Source organism: Seriola dumerili, unplaced genomic scaffold, assembly GCF_002260705.1.
Source record: "Seriola dumerili isolate Sdu_G_001 unplaced genomic scaffold, Sdu_1.0 BDQW01000258.1, whole genome shotgun sequence".
NCBI lineage: Eukaryota > Metazoa > Chordata > Actinopteri > Carangiformes > Carangidae > Seriola > Seriola dumerili.
The window spans coordinates 2,174,102-2,199,448 of NW_019174513.1; the positions used below are offsets into that span (position 1 = coordinate 2,174,102).

Consider the following 25,347-nt stretch of genomic DNA (forward strand, 5'->3'; position numbering starts at 1 on the left):
CACATGATTTGGAGCTGAGCCCCGGCACATAATTCAGCTTTATTCTAATCCACATTTTCAATGTCAAAGAGATATTGTGTCATCATTTTAATTGTCTACTCCGCACACTTGTCACAAGTGGTTTACTGCACAGAGCACCTGTATGTACATGAGTGCTCTCAAAAAAAAATCTCTCTCTAGTGAGTGAGTGTAGCCTGAAATAATAATCCAGTTCAACAAGATGTTCTACAGCTTTGTGGGAGGCGAGGCTCTAGATTTCCCCCAGTGGTTATCAGGAACCAAAGTAAATGCTTTTAGTTTAACCTCAAAACATGCTCATTGAGGATTTGTATATAGTATTTATAACATAAACAGTCAACTCTACACTCACAGCTCCCGTGTATTACAAATCTCAGTTTCACCCCTGAATACAATGATAGATTCGTAATATATAGAAGGGGCAGCAGGAAGCCCTGTCTAATCCCTCTCTGGGGAATGAGGAGGACTGAGTATGTGTTTCCTCGGTGAACCAAAGGCACATCTTAAGTTGATGCCAAACACACTGTAAGTCCAAAAATGTGTGGACACCTGAGCTCATATGTTTGTTGAAAATCACAAGTATTAATCTGCTGCTACAGCAGCTTCCAGTCTTGTGATTTTCCACAAGATTTCAGAAGCAGGCTGCTGGGGTCTGTTCCCATTCACACCCAAGAGCATGAGTGAGATCGGCCGCTGCGACCTGGCTCACAGTCGGTTTTGCAGTTCGTCCCAAAGGTGTTGGACGGAGTTTAGACCGGGGTTTTTGTGAAGCTCTTCCACAACAAACTTGAAAAACCATTTTCATGCTGACACAAGAAGAGGTTTTCCCAAATTGTTTCCATGAAGTTGGAAACACACTATTGTCTAAAATATCATCATCACATATTGTGTACTATATTAATAATCCTTTTTTCACAGCAGATGTTTTGACTTGTCATGGTAGGAAAGCCACAGGTGTTACTATTTAATATTTTAATATTAACAATAACTCTGTTGTATTCAAGTGACCCAGTAAGCCGTGACAGTGTGACAGTGAGTCTGCACGCACACCACCAGGACACTGAAACTGAAGCAGCTGAATGTAATCCAGCCATCATTCATTTTATTATTTACACCTGTGCTTTTGCTACCACGACACATCAAAATGTCTTCTAGTCCCAGGAGTGTCCACATACTTTTGGCTATGCTGTGTAAACTTCAGCCAAAAACCATAAATTTTAGGAAAAAAAAAAAAGAATTAGATTCCCAGTTTGAGGCATATTTGCCTGTGAGTTTGGACGTTGCTACACGGACACTCAGCCAGGACAAACAGTTTGCCACCAACCCACTTTCCAGTAGCTACCAAGTTAAAATGAATTCATACTAATTAAAACGAGTTGTGTTTTTGGCTCATCGCTTCTTCAACCTTCCCTCTCTATCTCACTCATAAACCCTTATCTTCCACTCCTAATGGTGCCTGGTTGGACACACAGGCAAGTTATTCTGCTGTTTCTCATGCTGGCTCACTGTCACACCGCCAGGACGTATGGGACACTTGTTAATGTTATCACTCACACCTTTGTTTTTCCTACTGAAACAAGTCAAAATGTCTACTGCAAAAAGATTTTTAAAAAAAAGAAAGAAAAAAGACAATAAAAACTGATTTGTCAAATGTAAATCATAAAAATGTGGCCTTACAGCCCCTTTGAGTGTAATTTTATTTGAAAATGTGCTGTGGTCCATGTGGTCCTTTTAGCCAATTTATTCCTTAAATACCACTATGCGGTTTAGAGTCTCTAAATGCCACTGACCCACCAATGGATCAGTCATTACAAACTCAAGCTGTGAAGTTAAATATAGTTCAAACCCACAGGACTTTATTTAAAATTCTAGTGGTGAAGTTTCCAAAGACATCTATTACAGTATGTCAAGCAGAATTTTTATGGAATTGAGTTTTGTTTTTTTTTTTAAATGCACCAGACAACTAGAATGTTTCCATTTGATAAACATGGAGTTTTGGATTTTAATATTTCAGTGTAGAAATCGGATAGTTTCCATGAAAGAGTTTGGAACCGATGAAGCGTTGGAAGAAGCTGATACAGGAAACTATATATGATACCGTCAGACAACGTTAAGTGAGATTATTTTTCCAAAACAAAATGCAATTTAAGGGTAAATAAATAAAAAGAAGGGAAAGAGAGGTTTCCTCTATTCACAGTTATGTCCTCACTTACAGTAGACAGAAACTTCTCACATGGGAAAGATTGGAGAAAAATCCCATAGCATTTAAATATTTCATTCCAAAGTAAAATTTTAATTTTAAATGGTCTGTGGTTGTATCCTGGATATCTCCCTTTCATGGATCCATTTAATCTGGTCGTTATACTATTCTTATAACTATTCAGGTAAAGGAAATACACTGCATGTGTCGATCATACCATCTTCATCTTTTTTAATGTTTTTTTATTGTGAAAAAGAGACCACAGGCTGAGATTACTGCAGCTCCCAGAGAAGAAGCACACACTCACTACATTAGACACTAGGGCCTGAACACTAACAAATAGTCTAGATGTTGTAGAAATTATGAATGAAATGCTGTTACTGCCACCTACTGGAGCACAGTGCAGCTTCCCTTTTCTAATGTTATGCTTCAGAAAGCAGAAAACATTGAACCATACCAGAGCACTTTGAGTATTTGGACTTTATTCTGTAAGAAAAAATTGGCCGTAATTTGTTTTGTTTTTTTTTTTACAAAAAAAAAAAAAAAAAACTTTAGGGTACTCCCACAGTTTATTTACACATAATTTACTGCAGCTAGTGTTTTTGTACTCAAGGCTTCATCAGGTCCATGCACATTTAACAACATAATTCACAACTAATGGTAGAAAACAGACATTACATTCTTTGTTTGCACCTATTTTATATAATTAAATCATAGATAACTAATACATAATAACAACAGATCTAATCTACTGGACGAGTGTGTTTTCAATGTCCAGCTACAGAGTGTCATACAGGCATATTTTCCCTCTTGTGAACACTTCGCATGTGTCTGCCAAGAGACTCCATCCATTTAAAGGATTTACCACAGTAATTACACACAAAGTGTTTCCCCTCGGTGTGGATGGTCTGGTGTCTGTTCAGAGCGCTCGTTGTGATAAAAGTCTTTCTGCATATTTCACATCTGTATGGCCTCTCCCCCGTGTGTGTCCTGATGTGAGCTGCGAGGTGGGAGCAGTTACTGAAACGCTTCTCGCAAACAGAGCAGCTGTAGGGTTTTTCTTTACTGTCCTCGCTGCTGCTGTTGCTGTTGTTGTTGTGGAAGGGGTGGAAGGGTAATGTGGTGTCCTGCAGACCGGTTTTAAGACTTGAAGGAGATGAGATGAAGTCTTTGATGTCTGACTCAAGGCTGTCCAGTTGCTCCGCGTCGTGACCCATCCAGAAATCCCTGTGGCTCTTCTGCTGCTCCTTCTTGATCTGTGAGGGCTCCGGGTGCTCCTGCTCCATGCTGCTGCCCTCATCCTCCTCACAGTGCTGGGACTCGGGAGCCTCCACAGCAGGGACTGACTGGTGGTGCTGCTGCTGCTGATGATGATGAGGAGGAGGAGGAGGAGGATGGTGATGGTGGTGGTGATGGGTGTGCTGCTGCAGCTGGGCTCCAAGACATCTATCTGCCCGAGGGTCTGAGCAAAAAGACACACAGAGCAAAATCACAATCGTGTCATTGAACTAAGAATGAATGTAAAAGTGAATGAGGTTTGGCTGCAGTGAGATTCAAACCAACCTGACTTGAGGAGCTTCAGCTGCATCCTGAGACGACTGATTTCTAAATCTTTGGAGCGACAGATCTCCTCTTTGTACTCGGCTATCGTCTTTTCAACAGCTCCAAATATCTCCTCCGCTGCCGCCGTCAGCCTCTCGCTGAGAAAAGCCTTCAGTGACAGCATTTTGGACATCTGTACAGGAAATGAACAGCTTTTAGTTGCGCTTGGAGGCGTATTAGTGCGAGTCCCTGAACGTCACGCTTCGCTTGTAAACACGGACATGAGACCGAGCCACGCAAAGTGTTCAATGTGGGGAACTACCGCCCCCTGCAGGACCGGGGGGCAAAGGTCAGAGCCCAGATCTTCTCCAGGCTGCAGAGGGAGGCGGACACAATTACAGGGAACATCAGAGCCGGACTCAGTGGCCACTTTATACAACTGTACAGTCTAATGAAATCAGAAACAACCGAGATGTTAATGATGTTTTTTTTTAACACTGTCATAAAGTTAATTTACTTTCGCACTGAGGTCATAGTGATGGTGTTTATCCAGAGGTGTACCTAATGAAGTGGCCGCTGAGTGTATAATGCAGTCTGCAGTACAGTACATCAACGCAGTACTTGTTGACCATACAAAAACTACAACATTATAAGCTTTAACAAGATTGCATTTACTCAAAATGAATGAGGTTCCCCAAGTGAAAAGTTGCTACTTTAAAAGGGAAATGACAATTTCATTTATGATACTTACCAACAAATCTAAGTTCATCTACTGAGAAAAATATTTGTTTGATACTTAGGGGTAAAAACACAATCAATGCTTTTATTAATTACAAAATTTTTTGGCAATACAAGGCATGAAAAGCACTACTAATAGCTGAAATGGTGAAGGCCTAAGGGTGACTCATGCATTTTTCTTAATCTTGTCTCTCCCTGTAGAGAGCAAACCAGGGACAGAATAATATTCCTCAGCAGGAGTAGTGGATGGTTACAAGTAAGGAAGTAAGGAAGCTCAATAGGAGTGGACAAGCCTTTCTTGTCCTCTGACCTTTTAGCCCACTCTGCCTGAAAATCCTGGTGTCGCATAACTGATTAATGCTGTTACTATATGCATGTGTATGTGCATATGTAAATGCATCTATATATATATATATGTGTGTGTGTGTGTGTGTGTTTGCTGTTATTCTACTGAAACTTTTAAGAGGAAAAGTTTTTTTTTTTAAATTAAGAAAAACACTCTTGCCTTTGTCTTGACATTGATATGTAAGAAGTGACTTCAGAGCGATGTGGATTTGCTTCCTGGCTTGTGCAGCGAGTCTAGTAAAGTGGAAGTGTCGTGTGAGGGAGAGAGAACTATTAAGCAGCTGGACGGCAAGTGCTCTTCACACTGCATTTAGACTTAATAAGAGACCTGAAGTGGGAACAAAGCACGAGATGTGGTGATTAAAATTCTCAGTGAGCTTTGGGTTTTATTTTACAGTCTGATGGACATTACCTGTGTCTGTACAGGGGCATATAATTTGCCCAATACATGAATCTTTGACTGCTTCGTGTCTGTTCTGGTTCAGTGCCGGGATAAAAATAGCAGCGAAATGCTTCTCTGCATGGCATTGTCTTAACAGGAGTCCACTCTTGTAATGAGATATCCTCTCTCTGCCATCCTGAGAATACCACTGGGATTACTGTTGTGTGTGTGTGTGTGTAGGAATACACAGTAGCCTGAAGAGCAGGTTATGAATCCGACTGGTATATTCAAGCATGTGTCGTGTAAAATGTAATTTCAGGGTTTCATGGGAAAGTCATAGGATAGATGACATCGGGGCAAAAGAAAAACAAGAGACAACGACACACTGAAACAGTCTCTAAACCGTTTATTATAATGTTTCCTTACAGCCATCCCACCCTTAAACCCATCGGCCATGACACAATATGGATTACATGTAATGGACACCTCCCTCTTGGTGAAACAGCCAATGAGAGAGCGGATCATGCACGTCTACAGGGAGGTAAAAGCCACAGAAGAACATCATAATTACACAAAAGAGACACCAATATTAAAAAGACAAATAAATCTGATTGACAAGAGCTGTGACACCGTTTACACAAAGAAGTTGGTAAACTATTCAAGTAAAGGCGTGGACTGCTTGTCCACCTCAAGGTGTAACTGTCAGTCTTTACAGCTTGAGCACTTGGTGTGGAAGTTAGTATGCACACAGACTTTTCTCAGTGGATTTAACTCTTTTCAGTGCAGGACAGTGCATGTGTCAACCTGTCCCTTTTCTTTAAGACAAAATATACCCAAAAAAGATAAAGGAAAAGGAGGGAATGACATCATTACACAAAATACTTTGAATAAAGAGGGGAAGATGGCTAAGTGCTGAGAGTGAGGGATGATGGAACTGGATCATCTGAATGGAGCTGGCCTCTAATCTGGACGTGGTGACAGTGCAGCTGCGTGGGTTTTTTTTTTTAAATTTTCTTTTTTTATGCCTTGGCGTTGATGATCTCGATAAACTCTGGCTTGAGGGAGGCTCCACCAACGAGGAAACCGTCAACGTCCTTCTGGGAGGCAAGTTCTTTGCAGGTACCACCGGTCACAGAACCTGAGAAGAAGAAGAAGAAGAAGAAGAAGAGCGCAGACCCATGAGAAGAGACGGACGTGGGAAATCAAAACGAGAATAGGATTTTTTTTTTTTTTTTTTTTTTTTTTTTTTTTTTAAATCTCGTCACAGTGACTGACCTCCGTAGATGATCCTCACAGAATTGGCAACAGCCTCAGATACATGGGTCTTCAGCCATCCCCTCAGTTTGTCATGAACCTCCTGAGCCTGAGATGTCACAAGAACCAGACGCATTATGATGGGTTATGTAAGAGACTGTAGTAATCATAAAATCAGGAAATATTCAGTGGTTTCTAATATTTACCTGCTGTGGGGAGGCAGTCTTGCCGGTGCCAATGGCCCACACAGGCTCATAAGCAAGCACAACCTTGCTCCAGTCCTTTACATTGTCTGTGAAAGAGACGTGTGATAAGACTTGAATTTGTATTTCGCAAGTTTTTCTGATTTCCACTCTCTGGCTCGCACAAACTTCCCCCTGAAATATGTGTCGCAATATTTAGACTGAGCATATAAACCTCTGCGATGGGATTGTGTGGAGCGGCGTACCTGCGATGACCTTGGTCTGAGCAAAGACGACCTTCTCTGTGATGCCGCCCTCTCTCTCGTCCAGCTTCTCGCCGATGCAGGCGATCACACCGAGACCATTCTCCAGAGCGTGGGCTGTCTTCTGGCCAATGAGCTGACACAACACAGGATGCAGTGATGTTTTTTTTTTTTCTGTCCATCTTACTCATTAAAAAGGATGGCTTACCTTTCAGCACTCAGTGTCGCTACAGACAGTGATAAAGCTATGGGATGAAAACCCCCCAGGATTACCTCATCGCTCTCTCCGAAGACGTGGCGCCTCTCAGAGTGGCCCAGGATCACCCAGTGCACACCACAGTCTTTGATCATCGCAGGGCTGAAACAAATAATATTCATAGAATAATTACAAAAATGATCAAATCTGCTCCATTTAAAAAAAACAAAACAAGAATTTGTATTTGTGATCTGACTGAAGAAGAGAATTTTTCAAGTGACCATGGAGCTATTTCTCTGCATTTCAGCCATCTGCATGATTAAGTTGTTTTCATGTATTCGTGTTTATTCGCTCACTATCTATCAAACCTTTGTCATTTTCCACTGATGGAGGCAAAGCGTACCTGATCTCCCCAGTGAAGGCACCCTTGGGAACTTTGTAGCAGTTCTGAGCAGCCACACCGAACTTGGCATCCAGCTTGGACCTGGCAAAGTCCAGGTAGATTGATGGAGCGCCGCACACCACCTCTGTTAAGACAGAACAAAACGAGGCTTAGGTTACATTTTATAAAAGACATTTTTGACCAGCTTCCTTAAAGTTAATGGTGTGATAATTTGAAACCTACTTTTGGTACATCAGAAGATATTAACTGGACGTATAGAATAAACTCAGAGAAACTGTGTCACTTACAATGTAGGTGAGATGGCTTATATTAATACGCATTTGTTCTTCATTTCAAATAATTGTATCACTTCACAGTGTACGTCGCTGTGAAGCCTTACTGCCATTCATTTCAAACTGATTTACCCCAATGTGCAACAATTAAGTTAAGTTAGTTATTAGTGTTTTTGGATTCTTCACATCAGTAAGACTTGTTGCAGCAGCACTGAAATCAAACACAAGCACCAGATTTGTACTGCCCCACTCAAAAAATATTATTAAGAAAACTCACTAAACCATGTTTGCCCATTTTAGCAAAGTCAACAGCAGGACAGTCTGCATGAGCAGAGTACAGTAAAGCTAGGACACTGACATTCACAATGTAACTATATCTTTGGGGTTACAGGAGTCTATATTAAACACCTCTCCTTATCATTGGTTGAGTAAAGGTCATTTCTCCACTGTCACTGTACTCAGACCTCTCTACATTAAAGGTCTGAGTTCAGCCTCCAAAAGGTCGCACACATGGCTGCATTCTGCAGAAGTCAAGGAAAAGTCATGAGCCGGAGTTCAAAAGGTCAAATAAAAGAGTTTAAATATCCTTCATGTGAAGAAAATCAGTCTGAGAGAGGAACCAGCTGAACTTTGACTTTAAAACTCAGAAGAGAGGCCAATGGGAAAACAGTGCTTGGGTTTCAGTCTGGCTCTGTAAGGGGGGGCCGACTCATTAATGGAGCAAGGTCCAAGGAGAGGCTGGACAGAATGACAGTTTGCTCCTGTGCAGATCAGGCCTGTGAGAGACATACACAACATTACAGTTACATAACTCCAGTTTGCAGGAGAAGCACAACTGGCCTGTTGACAGCGGAAACAGGCCCAGACACACGCAGCGTCTCCCCGCTGTGTGTTCAGAGTATCACGCACTGAACAAATAGAGTAGCGTCTTAAAACAGCAGCAACAGCGGCGGCATCTTGTGTATAGTTTGTCTCCAGCCAGCAGGAAGCAGACAGCAACAGGCCAAATGTCTACTGTTGCGTTCAGGACGCGTTGCATAAATTGTAGGCTGGATTACTACACATGAACAATTCTGACTAATACCTCCGTGGCCGTGATGTTTTCTCTCGCCCTGCTCTTCAGCAACAGACTGTCTCAACAGGTCATATTAAAAATAACTCGCAAAAGAAGCTCACAATAGACTACTGTTTTATCAGTGTGCACTTGAATGCACCCTGCCCTCTCACAGCAGAGGCAGGGCTGGCTGCTGGACTACGTGCCGCTGCAAACGCACACCCACCACCGACATTACTGAAAATCCCATTTGAGCGTCCCTCATCTGTATTCACACATCTCTTGTCTGCCTGTAGGTTTGTGTTAGCTCGGTTGAAAAGCTCACAGTGAATGTAACTTTATTAGGGCATTAAATGTAGGAGATGGTCTGTGATGCTAATTGTGTCATTGATTTATTGAACGACCGAGCCGTTTTTCACTCTGGATGGAAATCAGGATGTGGCATCGAGGAAATGAAACGTGGCTAAAGCAACGTGACAATGCCAATCAGAAAACTACAGGCTGAAAATTTAAACACACAAAGGGAGATTTTGTGTAACGGTTGTCTAGAGCCACATACCGACATTGGGGTCCACCTTGGCTCCGTTCATGGTATGGATGAGCTCCCCAAGGCTTTTCTTGTCGCCGTTCATCTTCCAGTTTCCACCGACGAAGAATTTCCTGGTCATGTTTGCGGGTTTTTTCGGGAAGGTGTTTGCTGAGAATTAAAAACGGTACCGACAATACACAACTGTGCACTTCGTCTGGGGCAAGAGAGCGGACGTGAGACAGTAGCGAGGGGTATTTATGAACATGGAAAATTTAACCCCTCCTCTCACTCAGCTCCATTGGTTTATGGCGGCACGCCCGCAAACGCATCTCCCCATTTGAGGAAGGGGAAGAGCGAAATGTCATGCTGCATTCAGGTGCACCTGTTACATTGGGGCCCAGAGGGAAAAAAAAGTACGAGGCTAAAACATAAGATGTGTTTTGGTGTCATATATACCACATAGCACACGTCATCAGAGTAGCTTTAGCTTCATGGAAATAAAGATTTAAATTAGAAAATGTGACAAAATATATGTAAAACCTTGGACTTCAGCAAGATGACCCTGAGCACTTGGTCCATTTACATACAGTGCTTTGCAAAAGTTTTAGGCTCTAAAAGTAAAAACATAATGCCAATAAATAATAACTTTCAATATACTTCAGATGCCTGTCTGATGGTATTGGGTGATGGAGAAGAATCTAAACATCTAAAATGCCTGAAGCTTTGTCTTGAGAGATATGTTTGCTCCCTGACAGCTGAAACAGGAATGCATGTGAAAAAAATCAACAGTTAAGATAAACCTCATAAGCTCCTTATGGCAATTCTTAAGATGAATACATTTTGTTTTGTATTCATCTGCTTTAAGTTGGAAAGAATAACTGAGTCAGATAACACATGTAGACCCAGTATTAAAGCAATTTGCACATTAGTTTTTTTTTATTATTATTAATAAGTACAGAAAAAATATATATATTTAAGCACCAGTATATAAATCAAAAATAACCCCAAGCCCTCGTTCTCCTTTTACTCAAAGAAGAATTCAAAAATGAAACAAAAATCTGAAATAGTCCAATGTGACTCAAATTTTTATAGCATCAAAGTCTATTGTTATCGTTTATGGAAAATATGCAAATCATTTTATTGTGTCACAGGGAGGAAAAAACAAACAAACACAGAAACAAATAATAGTAAATGCAAATTATCACATTTTATTATCAAGAAGCACAAATTTGGCTGCAGAATATCATATAGAAAATGTGAAGAAGGATGATCTAAATGATATTTAAGCTAATGACAGTAAGGTTATACAACTAAAACACAATAAGAGTATACATCCACAACAGTACAATTGTAAAAGACTTCATTATAACACAGTGAAATGTCTGCTTTTATGATCACCTGAAAACATGGCCTCTACTTGCTGCCTATTAAAGGTCACATCAGGGCAACTTTAACTTCAGAGTCTTTGCTATAAGATCTTTCTTGCATTTGTGTTTAGGTCTATAGGGTTGAATTTGTGGCTCATGTTGAGTTAACAGCCTTGTTGTTTTTAATCCTTTTGTCATCATTTGGTACAAAAGTAAATCAGAACACCATATTAGTTGCTTGAATTAGTCAATTGATCAATTAGTCAATCAATAGAAAAATAATTGCAAACTATTTTGATAAGAAAATGAATAATTTTCAAGCCAAAATGGCAACAAAAAAAAATTGATAGTTGCAGCTTCTCAAATGTAAGAATTTACTACTATTCTTGGTCCTACATTATAGTAAATTGAAGATGTTTAGGTTTTGGACCTGCAATAAAATAAGAAGGAAAAGAATGGAAATGTGTACTTAAATGGTTTTATGTAATCATTCATTCTAAACTGATCTGGAAGGAATATCACAGCCACAGTGACTTTACTATAAACATAAGTATAATTTCAGTTTTGATATCTATAATCTAAAAATGTCAACTTGTAAACTCACATTCATTTCTTTATTTGCTATGCTATCCACAAAAACTACAGTTTTAACATATTTATCGGTGTATCCCTAGTTAAAATAAATTGCATGCGTGATCTGTGGCTGAGACTGTGTTTCATTGGCTGAGATGACAAAATTCCCGCCCCCTTTGTACTGTCTGACCGAGTATCTAGGCTTCTGATTGGAGTATATTGAGCCAGGTTTTGTATTCCCTGCATGCATTGCGGTAAAATAAAATAAAATAAAGTTACATTTTTAAAGAGGTTAGAGTTTGTGTTTATCACTAATATATATATATATACCATTTTTTGTTTTGTTGATATTGTTTTTATTGTCAGCTGCCCTTGGGCAAGACACATCGTAACACCATGACAATAAGATATGTATATAAAGTACTTGTGTTGTCAGCGTTTCGTTTTTTCTCCAGGAATTTTTGCTCTTTAGATATTTGTCTAGCAGGCTTCTCTTAAAGAGAAGCCCACACGAACTGTTTAAGATAAGATTACACAATATAAGTTATCTATGTGTCTCTAATAAGTTAGCGCTACATGATTTCGCAACACGGGAAGAGCAAAAGAAAATACAAACCAGAAATGTCTTCTGATTGCATCAAAAAATTACTACTTTAAATCCCCGACCACGATAGATAAAGTAAATCCAAACATGTATTTGTATAATATCCCTGCATAAAGTTTCTGTCTGTTTTGGTTTGTTCGGTTTTGTTTTTTTGGTAACTCGTTATTTCTTAATTTTGTATTTTATTTAATTTGGTAATGAAAAGAGCTACAGCAGCTTATTTAATTCTCATTTAGCAAAAAAAAGAAAAAGCGAAAGCTTATATTTTGTTAGAGGGATTCGCGTGTCTAAAAGTTTTGCAGCCAACTAGCGTTGTTATTTCTGCGTGTCACCATATGGGGGCAAACTTCCACCATTATGTCATGTCTGTTTTGAGTAGAGAGGGTTTATGTTCACATACTTACATGCATTAGTTTACTGCTTTACTGCTCTTCGTTGCATAAGTGTGGTTGCGTTGCTGCAGATGCCTGTCAACCTATAGGTGCAACCATTAGTGACACGTTTAAAGAAAAACAATGAAACCGTGTTAATGACGGACGGGTATAGCAAGAGAGGAGGGGTTGGAGGTGGGGAAACATAGTTAAACTTGGTTGGAGGTTGAGCCGTAGTGGGAGTTTAAAAAGCGGTGTGCGTGTATGTGTGTGTGTGTGTGTACGCTCTGAGTCAGTAGAGTTCACTGGACCGCCACGGAAGGACGTTTCCGCCCTCAAGAAAGATGGCGGCTCCCTTGCTGGAGAAACTGTCGGAGTCCTTAGGTTCCCCGGAGCCAGCGGTTCGGCTCATTTTATCTATTTTAATCGGTGAGTTTTGCCTCGCGGGATCCGTTATTGTGGTAGCCAGCCGAAATTACACCCACCCCGGTGACAGGTTAGAGCACCGGGCAGCTCTCACTGCTGTGTGTAACTGTCACTGCTAACATGACGCTCAGTCAGGTACCGACTGTGATATATAGCTACAGGCTGAAAACCAGTTGTTTTGCTCTGCTAGTTTGAGGACAGCTAAAGATTTCTCTTCATTAATTAGTCAGCGGGCTTCCCCGAAACATCCTTAATATTCACGTTTCCTGCAAACTATCACCACCAGCGGGTAAAGTGTGGCTAGTAACCGGCATGAAGGTTCTGGTACTCGGCTAGTTTTTAGTGGGGCTCGGGTGTCCTGTATAATAATTTCAGTATCTATCTGCCATTTTTTAAATTAATTTCCTATTTGTTGGACTACCAAACTAGACAACTAGGTCAGGTAAGCTAGGCAGTTACAATTCAGACTACCAAAACACCCCCGCCTCCTCCAGTGTGATGAAATTGTTAGTAGGCTGTAGGATTAGCGTGATTGTATGAGACCAGTGTTGTTGTTGAGGTCGGTGAAAATAAAAGCCACAATGTTGTTGTTGGGGGAGGGAAAAGCTTTGACACGGTGAATTGGCTCAGGCTGCCAAAATATGGGCCCACTACTCATTTGAGTAGAGGGGAAACATTATAGTTTACTGTGACTTTTCGTTCAAGATGCACAAGTTTGCTTCAAGTTAAGGTCTGCAGTAGGCTGTAACACGTAGCTCTTTCAGGACTGCAGGGTGGGAATGTCAGGGGTGTGTGTGTGGATGGGGTGGGGGAGGGTGTCCTCCACGCTGTCCTCTCTGAACTTTGCTCTGACACATGGACACGTCTGTTTTTCTCTACAATAATAGATTGAACATGGCCATTCAGATGAGACCTTGGTTGTCTTGTGCCTGGAACCCTTCCATCAGCCTGTTGCATCCTCCTTGTCTCAGTGTTACTGGTTGTATCTTGCATAATATTGTAGTCACACAGTAACTGTCTTGTAGTGAAATCTTAAATCGCAGGAGGTTTCGTCAGCTTTTCCTCTGCTGTAAATTGCTTGACAAACTTGGGCTTTGGTCAGCCAGCTGTTGTGCACTGTGTGGGATTTGAATGCAGCTATAACCCCCCCCCCCCCCGAAAAAGGCCATAACAGCCACAGATCAGTCTCACAAGAAGCCTGCAATTCTCTAAATCCAAGTGACTAATCGAAGTGATAAGCCCCACAGCAACTTACACCTCATTTAATGGATTGCAAAAGTTTTGAAAGGATATGGTTGTTTTTTTAAAGTTTTTTTATTTTAAATGTGCACAAATCCCATGAACAGAAAAAATACTTTAAAACATTACTCAACAGTTGCACATTTTCAGCCAAATATTAATACACTAGTATTAATATGCGCTATGGAATATTTATGATAGCAGGATAGTGTATGTGGGGTTGACTCAAAATAAACTCCAGTGCCCCTTTTCATCATTATAAAGCAACTTGTCTCCCAGTGCAATAATGTGGCTCATTGATCATTGATGGGTTTTTAGTGTTAGGACAACAATGGAGATCTATAGCACAGAGGAATAAACTGTATCAGGCTTTGACTCCACCAACAATACTTGTTATTAAGATGAATTCATGGTTTATTCACCTTCTCCTCTAAAGTAAGCCAGCAGAAGAAGATGGAAGCTTGAGTGTAACTTTACAAGTAAAGATGAATTAATACAACAACCTTTTATATTAAGCTGCATCCAAGCTGCTGCTGTGCATGTGAATATGCTATTCCTGGATTGATATCCACTAATTATCTTTCTTTGTTAGTCTCTCAAAGGACAAAGTTGCAGACCCTTGATCCTCTCATCCAATCAGAAACAGCTGATTCAGATGGTGGACTGTCTGTCATTTTACTATCACATTCACATTCACTTTGCAGAGTTTTTACTGCAAATATGAATCGTAACTAATGAACTAGATGATCCTGTGTAAGAAAACATTTTACCATAATCACTGGTGAATGTTTCTTCTTTCTCTAGTCCCACTTCAGACAGTTATCTTTCTCCTTGAGATGCCAGATTTACACCAACACACATCACACATGCGCACCAGTGGTATTAATGTGTTGGTATGTGTGTGTGTGCCATGTGTTTCTACCACAAGGTCAGTGTTATTAATACGATGAGGTGTCAACGGTAGCTCACTTGGCTGATATGAAAGCACATACTTTAACAGTTTTTTTTCCTCTGTATTTCTCTGTGTCTCTCCTGCAGGGTATCCCTGTGCTCTGGTGTACCGGCGGTTCTTTTTCCACCAGCCTGCCACAGTTATCCACTTGTTCCACACGTTCTCTGGACTGGCGCTAGCAGCTTTCAACTTTGGTGAGATGAAGAGATTTGTGTTTTGTTTGTGGTGGAAAGTTTTATTCAGCTGTAAAAAAAAAAAAATAATAATAATACCATTATTTATGTATAGTTATGTTAATTTACCCGACCACAGTTTTAAATGATCAAGTTTGTTCAAATATGTGTCAGGCCTACTTTAAAGCTGCCCTGTGAAGTTTTCTTTTTAAAGTTAGTGAGTGTACTTTGTGTATCCTTGAGTTCTAACAAATGTGTTGGATGCATTTCTTTCTTCATAAAACATTTGCTAGCCAATTTTTAAATTTAGAATTTATTTGCAAGCAGTCTTCTTCTTCCCTGCCTTTGATGGTGCATTGCTGTTTTTCTCTTCTCTTTTCTGTGTGTGTGCATGAGATAAACAAAACAAGACCAGCTCATTAGAAAAAAAAACACTACTCCATAGTGTTATAGTGGTCTGAAGGACCACAGGGTATGTTTACATTTAAAGGTCACACTATTTACATTGTCTGTTAGAGTTTGCCAGTCATCAGGTTCATTATTCAACCGACTTGAGTACAAGTCATAAGACTTGAATCCACACCTCATTTATTTAAGGTGCTGTTTATTGTTAAGAAAATCCCCATCAGCTTTCACTGATGTGGTTGCTAGTCTTCCTGGGGTCCGTTTGAACTCATTATACATAGGAAAAGATCTGCACATTAACAACTATGAACAAAGGTTTCAAGGGGAATATATAATAAAATATAATTTGAAAAATGACTAACACAGTCAATGTAAAAAAGAAACTGAAAGATAACCAAAAAGAGATAGATGTTAGATCTTTACATTATGTCATTAGTTAATATATACACATGTATAAGTAAATGTTTACTGATTTTAACTACAACACAAACACATTTTTTTCTGCAGAGTAAATTTGTAAATGCTACTTAAGCCATTAGTTATCTGAGATATCTGAAACAGCAAAATATAATTTAGAATTGAAATACATTTAATGAAATATTGAAACATCCACAAGAGACACTGGACTTAAACAGACAGCACCTTTGCTCCATTAAGTTTGGAACATAATGGCTTAGGGATATCTTTGCCTGAGGATGAGTCATCAAACTATTGTTGAATGATTTCTAGATTGACAAGGAAATAAATGTATTAGCCTTCAACAGATCAGCAGGTTTGACCACAGAATATGTTTCACTTTTGGACTGTTGGTTAAATAAAACAAGAATTTTCAAAAGATGTCCTTGGGCTGTGGTAAATTATAACAGCCATTTTCACTATTATCTGACATTTCATAGACAAAACAAGTAATTGATTAATCTGCTGATTACTGTCTAGGTTAATCAATAGTAAATATAATTACTAGTTGCAGCCCTAATTCAATTTAATATCAATTAACCAGCAAATATTATATGAAGACACAACCACTGAATCTTTGGAGGTTTTGCTTATAACATGACACTCATTTTTGAATTTTCTGTTTAATTTTCTGTCAGTTGAATAATCAATGAAAAGACTTATTGTTTCAGCTCTACAGTAGAGTAGAGTCATATTTCTATTTTGCCATAGTGACAGCAATTGTAAGATCTCTGGAAAGGCTAGCATTATGAAAGGATGGCACTTCTTCATGGATGAGAGTAGCATGTTGAACTAAATACAAACTGCTAACATTTATTTGTTTTCTCTGTTCTTTATTCTGTTGTGGCTGCACTTGGATTTTACAGCAGGTCTGTTGCTTTATCTTTCTCCTTGTGGAATACTTTCTCTTCCAGCCCTCTTTTGAGAGCTCATTTCAAGTCAGATGTTTATCATGTCTGTTCCTTGTTATCATCTCTCCATCTCTGCCAATACTGAACTGTGGAGGAAAAATGCGGTTGTCATGTCCAGTTCTACAGGTCACACATGACTGCATTCACCATCATCCTCCCCCCTCCCTCCCCCCTTCTTTCGGTCTCTCACCCAGGCTCTCAGCTTTATCACTCCGCAGTATGCATCCTTGTCCAATTCCTGATGCTGAGGCTCATGGGGAGGACAGTAACAACTGTCCTGAGCAGCTTTACCTTTCAAATGGTGAGGTGTCCCGGTTTATCTATATTCTTTCTCCTTTTCTATGTGCACAGACCTACTTGATAGCAATAGCTCCCAACTGTGCACTGCCAGACTTTTACCGCAGTGGCTCGGGTACTGCCCGCCAGTTTGTCTGCGCAGCCTTATATCTGATTTCTGCATCTGCAGTCTGTGATTCCCTTTAATATCCTTTGTTAATGCCTACATGCTGTTTAACCTGTGTATTTAAAAGAGCCACTTACAGCTAAGGCTGATAATCTTATGATGTAGTCACATACTTCCTGTAGCAATGTTGTAGCATTTATTTTTGGATTCTCTCGCTTTTTACATCCACACTTGACACAAAAATGATGGTAATGAAACCAGGTTTTTAAACAGAAATGTGTCCACTCTAGAGTTCCTCTTTTTCTTTTAAACATATCACTTCCTGTGAATTGTTACAGCAATTCTCTGTTTTCATTCTTTTCTCCAGGAACTTTTCTGTTACCACTGCTCATATTTGATAAGGCTGAGCTTTGCTACCTGGATGTTTTTTGTTTTTCATTTTTTCCCTCCCCATGTTCCCGCAGTTATACCTGCTGGCAGGATATTACTACACAGCGACAGAGGAGTATGACATCAAGTGGACTATGCCTCATTGTGTCCTCATGCTTAAACTTGTTGGTGAGTGGACTCTAGCTCTCGTTGCACTGCTCTGCTTGACGAACTTAATTGTTTGATAAAAGTAGACATTTTCCCTATGAGTTTGATTTGATATCTTTCTATTGTTGTTGTGATGTCCTTCTGTTTTCTAGTGAATGATTAAGACACCAATAAACTACTGACAGGGCCTCTGCATGCTTTAAGGTCTTCATTCAAATAATCATGTAAGGATTAGTCACCCTAACATAGTCTCTGACACCAGTTGCATTTTCTGATTACAGGTTTGTCATTTGATTACTATGACGGCGGGAAGGAACCAGTGAGTTGGTTGATCTCTCTCTCTTGCTTTTGCCTGCTTGATCATTGGTCAATATATTAATGATGTCTGTCTTGAAATGTTTTTTTTTAATTTTTTTTTATCTCTTTTAGATCCAGTTATTGTCCCTTCTTTTTTCATTCTGTTATGTATGAAAGAGATGTTTCCATGCCAACATAGCTTCAATTCAATACCTTTACCATAAATGTACAGTCTGTGGGAGCAGATTTTTCTTAACTTTGACTCAAACACACACCACAACATTAGACGCCACAAGGCTGCATGCTTTATTGCAAAGCAAATAATACGCAGTAGTAGTAGTAGTAGTAGTGGTAGCAGTAGGTAGCTGGACACACGAGACAAGCTCAAAAGAAGGACTGGGAGAGCTTTTACTAGCAACCTGAACTGCAACATATCAAAAGGGCTTTGTGCCCGAGAGGAGCTGGTCTCACCCTCTCCTCTATATGTAGTGTCAGTCAGCTCAGGCATTCTCTATTTCCCTACTAAAGGCCCTAGAGAGGAGAAGACAACATGATTTAGAACAGCCAGAAAAAAACGGGACAAAACAAAGGGCAAAGAAATGCTAGAAAATGTGCACAAACATGGGAGGGGGTGGTAAAGATAAATCCTCTATCACAACATATATGTAATAATGTATTGCAATGTCAGTATATATTGTTATGCAGTAAATGTTTTATGCAAATTCAACTGAGAAACTGTAACCAGATACAGTACAGTCTGACTTGCTCATTTGTAACATTACACACAATGCCAGAATACAACCAAAGGTGTCAAAGAGATAGCTGGGCCAGTATAAATAGCATAGTCTGGTCTCTTAGAGCCATCCTGGTATAAATAATCATATTTCCTCAGCCCTACTAAAGTGCATGTCATTCATTTTTGTGTCCCTGACTTCACTTTACCAGTCTGTTTTTTTTTTTCATTTTATAACAAAAGGTTTGTTTAAGGAGCTTGAGCAGTGTCTGCTTTCTTTTTAGTACAGCTAACACAGCTGTGACAGCTGCTAATTGCTCCTTCTGTTGCTTTATTTCATTTTTATTTTAATCAGTATTTATTCTGTGCTTTTCAGTCCGTCTTTTTATATGGTTATCTCCATCTGGTTGATATAAATGAAGGCCAAGAGTTCCTTCTCAGTACATTGTTTACAGCCTGCAATTAAATGCCAATTAATTAGTATTTAGTGCAGTCATACTGAGTTTGTGGTCATTGTAGATTCTGGTCAAATGTTTTTGTAACTAGCTCAATCCTGAACTCATCAGTGTCCTTTTCATATGCCTTCTCTTCTCCCATTTCTGTTCGCTTCCTTCCCTCCTGTCATACCTGCTTGCTATCACTCTTTTTCTCCTTTTTATTTTTCATTGTCTTTTCCCTCTCGTGCCTTCCAGTCGCAGCTGAGTTCAGAGCAGAAGACAGCTGCCCTGCCGTCAGTGCCCTCTCTGCTCGAGGTGTGTGGCTTCTCCTACTTCTATGGAGGCTTCCTGGTGGGGCCCCAGTTTACACTGCGCAGCTACCAGAGGCTGGTGGCAGGGGAGCTCACTGACTGCCCTGGAAAGCCTCCAAACAGGTAAAAGAGCGAGAAAATTCTGAGTGATGTAAAGAAAAATTAGCTGAAAAATGTATCTTCATCACATTTCTGTTTAAAGAAAAAAAAGAAAAGCCAAGCCGTCCAGTGTCATCTGCAGTTAACATTATTACCTTCTCCTCTCCCATCCTCATGTTTTCCTTTCTTTTTCTTTCAGTGTTGTACCAGCTATGAAGAGGTTTGCTCTGGGTTTTGTCTGCCTGGTGATATATACAATATTTAGTCCCTATTACCCAGACAGTTACTACTTAACAGATGAGTATGAGGTGAGAATGACAAGTAATCACTGTGTACTCATAGTCAAAGCACCAGGATGTCTTTGTCATTGTCTAAAATGGAAAACTATGTCCTTTCCACAGGCCCAGCCGTTCTGGTATCGCTGTGTGTTTATTCTGCTTTGGGCGAAAGTCATTTTGTATAAATATGTCAGCTGCTGGGTTATAGCGGTAAGTAGCCTCTCTTGATCTTCAGCTTTGTGCATGACGGCAAACAGCTAACAGCTACTGACTTGGTTCCTGAAATATAGCTCAGTTATATTATAAACTGCATTTATACACAGTGCCTTGCTCAACACTTTCAATGAGAGAAACAGTGAAACTACCATCCTTTACAAACCTTTTTGCACATTCAAATGTATATGTTAACATTTTTCATTCACACACACCCTGATCCACCCACATTAATAGGTGCAGTCCCAGTTTATCAGGTTCTTGTGCTTTGTGGTGTGATATAACACATGCAAATGATGACAATAATGTGTCTTTTGTCTTACAGGAGGGTGTATGTATACTATCTGGCTTGGGCTACAATGGGGTTGTGGATGGTAAGCACCAGTGGGACGCCTGTGCCAACATGAAAGTGTGGCTCTTTGAAACCACGCCTCTTTTTGGAGGAACCATCGCCTCCTTCAACATCAACACAAACGCCTGGGCTGCCAGGTCAGTGTGGAGCCTGAAATCTGTGAAGTTCTCTCGCTTGTATTCAAAGTGGTGCTGTAAAAAGTTAAATATTTACTTAGATGATAACAATGAGGTGGAGGGCAAGACAGTTCAATCCCATATGCATATGTGGCAGTGATTCAAGAAGGAGTAGCCCAGTATCACATGCCAAAGCCTCTGTCCACAGTTTGTTTTTAAGACTAGAAGAATCATCACTGGGAGGGAGTGGACATCCTGGGAGGGCTGTAAAAGTTTGCTGTTTTAAGACAATTATAGACAGTTTTCAAGCAACAGCTTCATGCATGAAATTCTAGGCACAGGTTACACCATTTGATGGTGACCACAGTGAGCAAAGCAATTTATTTAACATACAGTTTATTACATGGTCCATTTCATTTGAGTGCATTAGCTACCTAAGCTTATTTTTACTTTCAACTATTTGAAACCACATTAGACACGGAGAGTGAAGAAGGGGGAGTGGAAATTGGTTTTAAAATGGAAATAAAAGTATTTGGGATGTAGAAATGTGAAACGTCTCTCAACAAGTAACCAATAAAGTAAATGAGGACTTTACTTATGGGTGATATTATACTGCAGGGCTGGTCGATGGAGAGCTTTCAGGCCCTTGGTAGATACAGACTTGATTGTTTGACCTATGAAGAAAAGTCTATTTATAGTTGCATGTGTGCCACTTCTATGTTCCAACTCTCTCAGCCACATTTAAACAGTTTAGTAATAAACTGGTTCAGGTAACACTATGTGAGATTGATAATAAACCTTCTTCTTCTGGAAGACGGGCTGGAAAGAATTATAAATCATGCAAGTTTTTTTGTGAGGCATTTAAATTTATACAACATAAAGTAAGTCAGAAACCAGTATGTATGAGAGAAGTTTGACTAAGTATGAGAGGAAGAGTGTTTTGTATGTGATGAAGGGCTGTAAAAATGTTTTATTAACACAACTAATGGCAAAAGTGTTTAGAGCTTCTCAGGGTGGCCACATTTGAAGCCATCATAAATCAAGCTTTCATTCAAATTCAATTGTTAACTGACTCTCCAGGAAATCTGCAAAATAATATGCAAATTAATGCACTTCCATTCACTACTGTTGTTTGAATATTAGGAGGTTTGGTTCATTGAGATAAACAGCTGGTGGTGCTAATTCCCCAGTCAGGCGCCACGCAGGAGAAAAGCGCACAACAAAATGACATAATTAAAACCTCAAACGATGGAAAACCATGTGGAAAACGTGATGGAAATGTGGCATTTATGTTGGTTTCAGGCAGCGTCTCCTCAAAGCTACTCATGGTGTTGCACTCAGTTGTAAACATGATAAGTGACAGAGGTAGTTGTGTGAAAAGTGAATAAAAAGGAGCTTGAGAAGTCCACATTCTTCCTGCTTTCTCTCCTCGACACATCTGGTCAGTCACTGTGTTAGAGGGAGTGCTTGACAGACAGACGAAAGTTGCCTGATATAAAACACACTAGTCTGGAGACTGAAAACGCACTGTAGTCTGGGCCACCACTGAACTGATGAATACCCTTGTAGAGGGTGTAAAGTTGTTAAAATGATTTAATATAACCTCCGTTGCTATGCAACAACATCTAGCTAAGTGAGAGCCAGGTAGATAGTGATAGCTGATTCATTAGCATTTCTGACTGCCTTTATCCAGATTTCTGGTCAAGAAGAGGTGATCCAAATGTCTTGACTTGATTTTTTTTTCTCCTCTTTTTTTAAGACATGTCTTCAAACGATTGAAGTTCGTTGGCAATAAGACCCTGTCTCACGTGACCACACTGTTCTTTTTGACGATTTGGCATGGCCTTCATTCCGGGTACATCTTGTGCTTCTCCATGGAGTTCTTCATCATCACTGTAGAGAGACAGGTACGGAGATGGGTTTGAGTATTTAGATCAATACATTGTTATTTACCTGTTTTTCAAAAAAATATATCTTTGCATCAGTAATTATATGAACACATTGTTTAATTTTTAACAAGAAACAATCATCAGATCAGTCATTAAATGGCATAACACTATTGATCAAGTGTACTTCACATATTGACTACAGTCACAATTTGGCATCAGTTTATTACATAAACATTTTTTAATTGTATTACTATTTAATTTTACTATTACGTGTGTGTGTGTGTGTGTTTGTTTGTGTGTGTGACAGGCCCTGGCACTGGTGAGGGACAGTCCCCTGCTGACGAAGTTGGCCAACAGCGCGCTCTACCCTCTCATCTATGTAGTCCAGCAGTTTATACACTGGCTCTTCATGGGCTACCCCCTAGTGCCATTCTGCCTCTTCACCTATGACAAATGGCTCAAGGTAACTCACAACTCTAACAGTAGACTCACAGGATACATGTGGTAGTTTCTCACTTATATCATTAAGTTTTGGTCGTCATAGTTCAGGTATAAGGAAAGAGGGACAGAGGGCCCAGCTGCAGAGTTAAATTACTGAGAGTTCTCATCAAAAACGACACTGTGCTAAAACAACACAAGGGGCTGCATTTGTGAGAAGCATGTTGGGTTTAAATGCCAGTGATGTGACACTAATGCAGGGGCCTGATTCACCAATTTTTGAACATGCAAGGCTGGGATTTGCAAGATAAGATTTTTCTTGTCACTCATTTTGGCACATTTAACTATTTAAAACACCAGTTTCGATCTATGCATAAGCACACAAGAGTATGTAGAGCTAAAAAATTTATGAGTGACAAATGACACCATTTCCTGTGTGTCCATTTCCGTGTGTAAGCAGGTTAGGTGTAAGGTGTAAATCTGACTGTTCTGTCCTCTCTGTTTTCCAGGTGTATTCTTCAGTCTATTTCTGTGGTCATGTATTCTTCCTCGTAGCCTTTTTAATCATGCCATACCTCCGTAAGGCGCTGGTGCCTAAGAAAGAACGGAGCCAGAAGAAGGAGGAATAAAACTTGGTACTAAGACTTGGCATGGTAAGCAAGCACAGGCCTTATGTTTTGCCATTTTGTTTTGGTCAGTGATGTTGTGATAGAGACAAATGACAAGCTGTGAAATGATGTCTGTTTTTCCTTCCAGGTCCGTCTGAGGCTGAATATCCACTGAAGGGAACTGTGACTTTCAAGGAGCAGAACGGAAAATATTTTAAGGCCTTTAGTAATATATACTGTATGTCCATGTAAAAAAAAAAAAAATTTCTATATATTTTTGTGTTTAAATGGGAAGGGTGTTTTTATAAACATTCTGAGAAATGTTTACAGGAAATTACCATTGTGCCACGTGGGGTAATTGTGAGCCAATCAGGGGCGATTTCCTGTTTGTTTATTTTTCTTTTTTCTTTTATTTTAAGACATGTGGGACTTGTAGAACTTGAGAGACTTACATGCTGTCGACACAGAATTGCACTCACCAGTCACGGGTCCAGAGTCTGTCATTGACTCCGATTTGTTTTATGTTTCATTTCTCTGTCTCATGTCTCGCACCACCTGCATTTAGCAGCAGCACTGAGCCTCTACAGGAGGTTTAAGCACAGCGTCAGCGTATGTGGCGCTTTCTAATGTAATAATACATCATGCATACTGCTTTCTGCAAAAGACAGATTATGATAATGATAAAAAAGAATAATAATAATAATAATAATCAGGGGGGTTGTTTCTTGAAAATGGCTGCCAGTGGTTATACAAGCACTGTAAATCACACACTGTACACTAACACCCGACTCAAAATGGCCTTGTATTAATGAATGTTTTTACAGTACATTTGTCCTGGTTTTAATTTGATTTGTGATGGAAAAAAAAGAAGACTTGATTTTATAGCGTTTTAACAGCTTTTATGAAAAAGAACATTTTTGTAGCTTTGGATAAGATTTCATGAATGGATTTGCATTGTTCTCCTGCCTTTTCCTCATTTGCTGTTTTAGCTGTTTTTTTTCTTGCCATACATCCTCCTCTCCCTGTTCAGCCACTCCTCTGTCTCTCTGTCTGCCTCCATTCAAGCCCGGCCCTCACCTCTGAAATACACTGACGAGAAAGGATCATTTCAGAAAGAGACTTGTGCACTACCCAACCATGCAGGCACTAAAGTTTATTGTTTAGATCATCCCACATTCACTCCGGCGTCTCTAACAGGACACATAGGCTGTTTTTTGAGTTGAGGAATTGTCTCATTTTGAACTGGAAACAAAACACACAAAAATAAGAAGGAAAAAAACATTTGTGTTTGTTTTTTACAGTTTCACTTATGACCTGTTCTTCTGTTTCTAACAGCAGGCGATAATTAAAAAGTGTGAAGCAGAAGCATCCCATCCCACTGTGGGAATGCCTCTTTATTTTTATTTTATTTCAATTTTCTTTTGTGTGTGTGTGGGGGGGGGGGGGTCTGGATTATCTGATCCATGGCGTGCTGGAGGATAGCCCAGCACTGCTGTTGCTGTCCCTATGCTGATGCTGATACACGGGGAGGATGAACCTCACTGTAGCAACAGCCCAGATTTTAGTAATATTTATACATGACATGGTGATTATTAATTGATGTGAATTGCTATTTCAAGAGACTGCTTTTCTTGCCTTATTCCTACCAAATGTACAAAGGAAAAGAAAATTTGGGATTGATAAGGGGGGGGGGGTGATTTTTCAAATACAGTTTTGTAACTTCATTAAAATGCTGCATTTCAAGCAACGACTCTGTGGTTAATGTGTGTGGATGTCCCATT

At 39.8% G+C, this 25,347-nt stretch overlaps 3 protein-coding genes across 3 annotated transcripts; 1 reads left to right on the top strand and 2 right to left on the bottom strand.

Moving 5' to 3' along the window:
• Positions 1-2,811: 2,811 nt before the first annotated feature.
• On the bottom strand, positions 2,812-4,000 carry LOC111230087 (zinc finger protein squeeze-like). The gene is made up of 2 exons (XM_022756664.1): positions 3,782-4,000; positions 2,812-3,680 (listed from the first exon to the last, which is right to left on the bottom strand). Exons 1-2 carry the CDS (start codon positions 3,951-3,953, stop codon positions 3,007-3,009), a joined length of 846 nt encoding a protein of 281 aa, XP_022612385.1. The 5' UTR covers positions 3,954-4,000; the 3' UTR covers positions 2,812-3,006.
• Positions 4,001-5,608: 1,608 nt separating this feature from the next.
• Positions 5,609-9,620, bottom strand: tpi1 (triosephosphate isomerase 1). The gene is made up of 7 exons (XM_022756671.1): positions 9,409-9,620; positions 7,524-7,647; positions 7,198-7,282; positions 6,928-7,060; positions 6,686-6,771; positions 6,501-6,588; positions 5,609-6,363 (listed from the first exon to the last, which is right to left on the bottom strand). The coding sequence occupies exons 1-7, from the start codon at positions 9,515-9,517 to the stop codon at positions 6,245-6,247; spliced, it is 744 nt and encodes a 247-aa protein (XP_022612392.1). The 5' UTR covers positions 9,518-9,620; the 3' UTR covers positions 5,609-6,244.
• Positions 9,621-12,568: 2,948 nt separating this feature from the next.
• Positions 12,569-25,006, top strand: lpcat3 (lysophosphatidylcholine acyltransferase 3). The gene is made up of 13 exons (XM_022756635.1): positions 12,569-12,722; positions 14,997-15,104; positions 17,050-17,156; positions 17,723-17,816; positions 18,077-18,114; positions 19,518-19,696; positions 19,872-19,980; positions 20,074-20,160; positions 20,489-20,652; positions 22,391-22,538; positions 22,828-22,983; positions 23,468-23,611; positions 23,715-25,006. The coding sequence occupies exons 1-12, from the start codon at positions 12,638-12,640 to the stop codon at positions 23,585-23,587; spliced, it is 1,395 nt and encodes a 464-aa protein (XP_022612356.1). The 5' UTR covers positions 12,569-12,637; the 3' UTR covers positions 23,588-23,611; positions 23,715-25,006.
• The last annotated feature ends 341 nt before the right edge of the window (positions 25,007-25,347 follow it).